The sequence below is a fragment of the Quercus lobata genome, chromosome 4, assembly GCF_001633185.2.
Source record: "Quercus lobata isolate SW786 chromosome 4, ValleyOak3.0 Primary Assembly, whole genome shotgun sequence".
Taxonomy (NCBI): domain Eukaryota; kingdom Viridiplantae; phylum Streptophyta; class Magnoliopsida; order Fagales; family Fagaceae; genus Quercus; species Quercus lobata.
The window spans coordinates 41,263,299-41,270,705 of record NC_044907.1 but is presented as its reverse complement, the minus strand read 5'-3'; the positions used below and the strand labels follow the sequence as shown (position 1 = coordinate 41,270,705).

Here is a 7,407-nt window from a genome sequence, read left to right as displayed (position 1 = left end):
TAGGGGAATTTATAGATTTATGGGGTTTAGAAAATTTTAACAAAATGGTTAGTGTTAGGACTTTGTAAGGAAAAAAATTGATTTAAAGTTGAAAAGAGGTGTGAGAAACAAAAGTGAATTTGTCCGCAATATGTTAATAGTATCTTGAACAATGACAAAATATCAAGTTCTTCTCCAATTTCTTCAAAAACTAAGACAAAAATTTATGATTGTGACATGGTTTTTTAAAAGTAATAATTATGTAGGACATATTATATAATTCGTCTACATGTGTTTGTGCGGAATTAAGGTTTAGGGGAATTTATAGATTTAGGGTTTAGAACATTTTAAGATAATGATTAGGGTTAGGATTTTGTTGGGAAGAGAAAATATTTGGTTTAGAGTTGAACATATAGGTGAAGAAAAAAATTTTAATTAGCCATAATTTATGAACAGTACCCGTGAATAGTACTGTGAATAGTGACAAAATATCAAATTCTTTCTTAAAGATAAATTTAAGTAGCTTTATCAATCCAAAACCAAGACTGACCTACTTAATCATGTTTAGGATTGTGACAAGGTTTTTAAAAGAAATAATAACATAGGACGAATTGGAGAATTTGTCTACATATGTTTGTAATGTGTTAAAATTTAGGGAAATAGATTTAGTGTTTGAAATGTTTTAAAAGAATGTTCAAGATTAAGATTTTGTAGTAAAAAGAAAAGATTTAATTAAAAAAAAAAAGATGAAAGGAACTAAAAATGTTAATTTATCTGCAATCTGTGAACAGCACTTGTGAATAGTATCGTAAACAGTGACAAAATATCAAAGAAAAGCAAAAAGCATAACAAAAAAGAAAGAAAGAACAATAAGATCAAAGTTCCTATATGCATAGAACACTCAATACTTTATTATCAAACATCTTCTTGTTTAAGAACAATAGCAAATCATAAATCCTAAATCTTAACTTCTCCTAATGGAGTTAAGAATCTTAATTTGACTAGTGAATCAAACCATAGCTTAACCAAGCCAAAGTCCACATATAAACACTCATAAACTAATTAAGATTGACTTATCAATTAATAAAATAAAACCCAAGGTCAACATCTATGGCTCATGCCCAACAATACAAAATTACTTAATAACCTAATTTCTAGAATAATCAAATAAAATATATAAAAAATTATTATAGTCTTATTCTTTAACTTTGCCTCATCCTAGACTTACAAGGAAGATATTATTTCTCTAACTAGACTCTGGTTATGCCATCAAATAAATTTTGTACTGGGGAACACAGTTAATGAGGATTGTATTATAACACTAATATCCCACTAATAGGCTTTTATTTTGGATAAAACTTATATACAATACCTTAGATGTTGTTTCTTAAATTCTCCTCTTAAGATTCTACTATGTGGCTACTTAACTAAAAAATACACTTCAATCCCATGTGAAAAAAAGCCACATAGTGAAATCTTAAGTATAGAACTTAAAGAATAGCACTTAAGTACTGTACCTAAATCTTGTTTTTTAAATTTTATAATGAAAAATATTAAAACTACTATAAATTATACTATAAAAAAACTACAAGCTAATGTGAGATTGAATGTGATTTGTGTCATTGCAATAAGATTGTAAATGATTGTTTAACTTCTTTTTGTCATTAGTGACACATTTGTAAGACATATATATATATATATATATATATATATATAGAGTAAAATTTGCATGTATACTTAGCATCTCTCTTTCATAATATTTGAAACCCTAACAACCTCAAGCTTCCCATGTATTCATTTTTTTTTTTTTTTTTTTGGGGTTAAAACCCTTGTATTCATTAAGATAAAGAAAACCCCTCTTAATATTATATTCGTATTATAATAGTTCGTACTCTCTTAGCATACTTTTATAATCAGTCTTTCTCAGAAAATCTACCCACTTAGTATAACAGTACAAAGAGTTTAAGGTTTTGAGTACGCCAGCTGAAATCATAGAAAAACTAATAAATGTGTATAAGCAATGAACTCTGATGGAACAAAAAAGGAAAGGGTTTTGAATTGCTCAAATACTACATCTTAAGCATGAGAAATAAAATTGATTGCAGACTGCAAAGAGATATCTATTCTATGGGCAGGCCATAGAAATAATTTCGATGAGAAATTTTTTTCACTTGGGGAGCCCCTATGTTGGTAAAAACACACAGAGCAACATTTAAGCCCCATGAAGAAGACTGAAAGTCATTCATGAACAGGTTTCATATCTCATTGATATAGCAGTATGACTTACTGAGTTAAATCTCCTTGTTTGGGAGGTCATCACGTTTTTATGTAAAGGATTCCCAGTAAATGAAATATTTTCCTCGTATTATGAAAATATAAAAATTTTCATTTCCCTTTTGGCTTTATAATATAGAAAAAATTTAGGATTGCAAACCCATAAGCTAAGAAAATTTTAGCCATTGGGGTTGCTATAAAAACTTTAGAGAAAAGATTTATGCAGAACCCCCTAAAAAATGGTGAGAAAAGGTGAAATATTGAGAGAGATTTATTAGGTATGCATGGTATCTATAGTACATTGACTAGTGCTTCAAATTAACTTTTTCATGTGAAATTTTGAGTTTATTTCATATTTTTTATATTTAGTAGTATGTTTTTATTAAAATTAAATATCATATTATTGAATTCTAAGATTGCTTAATAATTACTAAAAATTGATGTCAAGAGTTTTATAACTCATTGGTCTTCTCTTATAAAAAGAGGACTCTGGTTCAAATCTTTTCTCCCCACTTATTGCAACAAATTATTTATTTATTTATTTTTTAAGAAATACATGAGATTGATATACATACTATGAAGTATTAATTAACCCAAATCCAATGGTTTGGATTAAGGTGGTGTCTAGAGCAAACCAAAGTCCACGCATCTCTTACCACCAATTTTTTTTTTGGGGGGGGGGGGGGGGGTGTGGGCGAAATTGCAAAACCCTCAACCATGATCATCAAGAAACCCTTAGAAATTTTGGTTTCATGTGAACCCAAACTTTCCAATTAAGCATTAAGCTCCACATATAGTTCGCTAGTCATTGCTTTGTTACACAAACAAAACCAGTCCCCAAGTCATAAATTACTTAATCTAATTCTAAACATCTCATACAAGTTACATATATACAAAATAAAACTACTTAGATTACTCCTTACTTGAGCAAAACTTGGGGTTTCTTTCCCTTGCTGAGCTTCACACCATATCTCTCCTCCATGTTTTTCCCCTCATCCATCAGAATGTGAAAGCATCTATGATGCATTTGGGTGTTCGCAATAGATTTAGAGGATGGAATGGTATTTGATGTCATTTGAAATGCTCAAAGGTTTTAGGGGTAGAAAACTTTTTTAAGAAGACCTGCACTGACATAAATATTAGGAACTTAATTAGAAAACCAATAATGTTGTTATTATATACATCATGTGCAATGTCTATTTCACACACCCAATTATACATACTGGAACACACAAATGCCATATGATAGATAAATTGTAAAAAATAGACATAAGTGAAATTGGTAAAGAGTATGTGCACGCCACATTGATGCATGTACTTTATGCGCACTAAGATGTCTGTTATAGTTATTCTCCTATACACCATATCTAAACAAGAAAGACTTAAGGACATTAAAAACAGTACAAAAATCTGAGAAGTACAAACAATTATTTGAACTAGGGTGCACAGCCCCTTTCCAAATTTCTATTAGCATATTAGCTAAACCCCTCAGGCCTCAATCAATATGATTCTATGAAGAAATTAAGACATTTCATATTTTCAAATAAAGAATCTCTAAGGTTCACTTAAGCATTGATGACTAGCATAAACACGTCCCAAGTCAGAAAACTTCTACAAAAGACCACAAAATGCCACAAACCTTACCTGCTGAAAAAGTTGCATCCATCTGTACTTTTTTGAAGAGCTGAAGCTCTTGCTTGCTTGAGCTAAACTTGTTGGTTCTTTCCCTTATTGAGCTTCACACCATATTTCTCCCACAATTTCTCCTCTTCATTTTGAAAGCAGCTACGGTGGACCTCATTAGTGCCTACATTGGAACTTGAAGGTGGAAGGCCCTCATCCATTAGCTGAAGTCCCATGCTCTCAGGCCTATGTTTGGGAATTTCCTGACCTTGATAGGAATTAAGTAGCTGAAAATAACTACTGCTTGTTGTCAAATCCAAATCCTCTTTGCTCTTCTTGTTACACTCCATTGTCTTGTTATAATAGATGCTGATACTTTCCCATTTTTCTTTACAAGCAACCATACTTCTATCATACCCCAAAGACCCCATTTTTGCAGCTATCTCCTCCCAAAGACCTTCCTCCAAATACCCACTTTCTTGGAATCGAAGTTCCAAGCTAGTTCTTAGTTGTATTAAACTTGAAACCTCCATTTCAGTCCACCTGTTATTGTTAATAGTTTCAACCTGGTTTTCTTCATGGCTTTGTGTTTCTACAGCCATTGGTGATACAGCTAATCCTTTCCCTATGAATTTCTTTAAAGCCTCCATTAATGCTGCATCTCTAGCTTCAACCCATGCTCTCTCCTTAGCCCAAAGTTCATGTACTTCTTGATCAAACCGAGCTGCCTCTTGTTTCCTCCACTGTTCCTCTTTAGACACCCTCTCTTCCTCTCTATTTTCAATAGTCTTCAACATCCTATCCATCCAAGCCTCTTGTGTGTCCATTATCTTTCTCATTTGTGAGTCCACAAACTCCTCAACCTTTGCTTTCCAGCTCTTCTTAGCCTTTTGGTAACTTTGTCTCTCATTCATCACTTTCTGCTTCTCCATTGATTGATTCATCATGAATGCAATGGCGGAAAGATCATCATCATTATTGTTTTCCGAGGAGGAAGTCTCAAATTCAGATGAGTTAGAGAAAGTACTAAGGCTCTCAGTACATAGCCTTTGGTTCTGAACAACTTCTTGATTTTCTTGTTGAATTACATTGTTTCGAGTGCTCTGATGATAAGGAAGGCTGCTTGAAACTGAGGCATTATTATTGCTTGCTTCTCCATAGATTGCTTCCAGCTGCCGAAAGAACCTATAGTGCTTCCCATCTTGTCTTCCAGCTTTACCTTCTTTAGTTTTCTTGTAGTACTTGTACAAGTTCTCAAATTTCTCTTTACATTTCTTCCCACTTCTCTGGTATCCATGTTCCTCAGCCATTATCCTGAATCAGACTAATTTAGATCAAAACAAATAGGGGGTAATTTTCAACATATGATGGTGTACGTAATATATTAAATAAATAATAATTTAACCTAGTACTAGTTGTTTCCTAGAGATTTCTAATAATAAGGCCATGTAATATTTATTAAAGAAGATTCCAAGTAATATTTCTTGGTTGAGCATTTTTTATTAATATTTGAGTTGTATAAAATAATAAGAACATTCCTCCTAATTAAAAATCTGTATAATAAATCCTTTTATTCGATATTAACTAGATTCGATTGCCCTAATTGAGCAAGGAGAGGTTCCTGAACTATAATACAAAGATTGGTTTTCAGAGAGAGATTCTTGGACTGGTCACATGTACACCATCACACAAAACCAGTATATGGGTACTTAAACATCAAGGAGTCAGACCAAATTTCTTAGACATAACCAGAAAAAAATCAGGGGGAAAAAAGAAACAACCTGGGTCTCTCAGTTAACTTCAATGGCTTGTCATTCTCAAGCACTAAACTCAAGCAAAAAAACATAATTTTTTCTTTAAAGCTTGTCACTTTTTTTACAAAAATAGCAGAAGAACAGAAAGATATCAAGAAAACGCTATAGGGTTTCTTAATCAAGCATCACCCAGTTTGAAAAAAGAAAAACAAAATACTGAAAAGAAAAACAAAACCGAAAAAAAAAAAAAAAAAAAAAAAGGAAAGAAAAGAATGGTGCAGTTAGTACTTAGTAGAGAGATGGATATACCTAGAGACTTCATCCCACAAAGGTCCTTTCTGATTAGTCTCTTTGAACTTGGAATCAAGACGAGATCTGATCTCAAGAAGAGTAAGAGTTTCTTGCCTTGGCCATCTAGTATTTCCAATAGCATCATATCCCATCCATCCACTCTCTATTTGCGAACCACAAAGTGTAGTAGTAGCAGCTGAACTTGTTGTAGTAGTAATAGTGGCTGTGTTGTTGGGAGCGGCAGCACTAGTAGTACTTGAATCATGACCAAACCCAACTTGAAGTCCACGAGGCAAAACCTCATGACCAACCATTATAGGCTCGTAGTGAAGCTGAGGAGGTGCTGCCACTATATTCCTTTGCAGAAAGAAAGGCTCAGTAGATTGTGTCATGCCCGGAAAATGAGTTCTTCCGGCCATGAATTGCCGGAGATCAGGCAGTCCGTACTGGTCTCCCATGTCAATTAATTACTACTGTTTCAGAGAGAGAGAGAGAGAGAGAGAGAGAGAGAGAGAGAGGTCTAGTACTTGTCTCTGCAGAAATATGAGCTTTTACTTAGGAGACAGGATCCGAGTCTACCGCATCATTCATCACTCTTTCATCACCTTTCATCACTTAAAAGTCTTTAAAACACACACATTCACACATTAGCATAAGCCTCTTACTATGTTGGTGGCCAATAAAAAATGATTTCTCTTTTTTGTTACACACTATGTTATATACACTATTACAAACTCATTTTTTTTTATCTATAATCGTGAGTTGAAGACCCGATTTTAATATTTATTCTTAAAAAAAAAAAATACATACCCCATATACGCATAAACGTAGAGTTAAGAAGACTTGAAAGAGACTTGTTTTCGTTCTCTGCAGTCTGCATAGAGTGAAAGCATAAACGTAAATACCTCACCTAATAAGGTAGTGACAAATGGCAAGATATTGGAAGATCATGATGATCCAATGTCAGTACTGATTAGCTGACGCGTGTACAGTTTATTGGTCTGAACTTTTTTGACCCACCATCTGCTTCCATAGTAGCGGCTAAAAGCCATGGCTCACTTGGTTATTATTGGTTGCTGTTGATCTTTCATTCACTTTTTGGTTTTGAAAAATAAGTATTGAGTCAGAAAGTCTATACAATTTAGTTTACTACTGTGTGACATAATTTATCTTGAGTATAACAAGATTGGTGTTCGTGATAGAGCCATGAAAGTTATATGAAAGAGATATTACCCAACAATAAGTTTACATAGATCAGTTTTCTTTCATATATATATATATATATATATATAATTGTTGAGTTGGTAAGTTCTCATGATAGACAATAAATAAATATTGTCAAGTGATAAGACTACCTAAAACCGAAAAGAACTTTCCATATCACCTATTGTGAGAAAAAAAATTGTGTTTTATGTCATTATTCTTAAGTTAATTACAATTTTCCATCTGACCAAGTGGTGAAAATATTGTGTCCTTAAGATTGTTG

General features: G+C 32.8%; 1 protein-coding gene across 2 annotated transcripts; it reads right to left on the bottom strand.

Annotated features, from left to right (window-relative positions):
• Nucleotides 1-3,001: 3,001 nt before the first annotated feature.
• On the bottom strand, nt 3,002-6,564 carry LOC115987194 (trihelix transcription factor PTL-like). 2 transcript variants are annotated; one of them, XM_031110697.1, is made up of 3 exons: nt 5,940-6,564; nt 3,898-5,190; nt 3,002-3,380 (listed from the first exon to the last, which is right to left on the bottom strand). In XM_031110697.1, the coding sequence occupies exons 1-2, from the start codon at nt 6,377-6,379 to the stop codon at nt 3,960-3,962; spliced, it is 1,671 nt and encodes a 556-aa protein (XP_030966557.1). In that variant the 5' UTR covers nt 6,380-6,564; the 3' UTR covers nt 3,002-3,380; nt 3,898-3,959. The 2 variants fall into 2 exon arrangements, with proteins under 2 accessions (XP_030966557.1, XP_030966556.1); XM_031110696.1 differs by having other exon boundaries at nt 3,002-3,375.
• Between the last annotated feature and the right edge of the window lie 843 nt (nt 6,565-7,407).

Bases quoted from the DNA above. Each gene is read 5' to 3' on its own strand.
- LOC115987194 (XM_031110697.1), bottom strand. From the start codon at position 6,379: ATGGGAGACCAGTACGGACTGCCTGATCTCCGGCAATTCATGGCCGGA. The intron at 5,191-5,939 runs GTATATCCATCT...AGTCTGATTCAG, and splicing joins TTGTGGGATGAAGTCTCTAG to GATAATGGCTGAGGAACATG.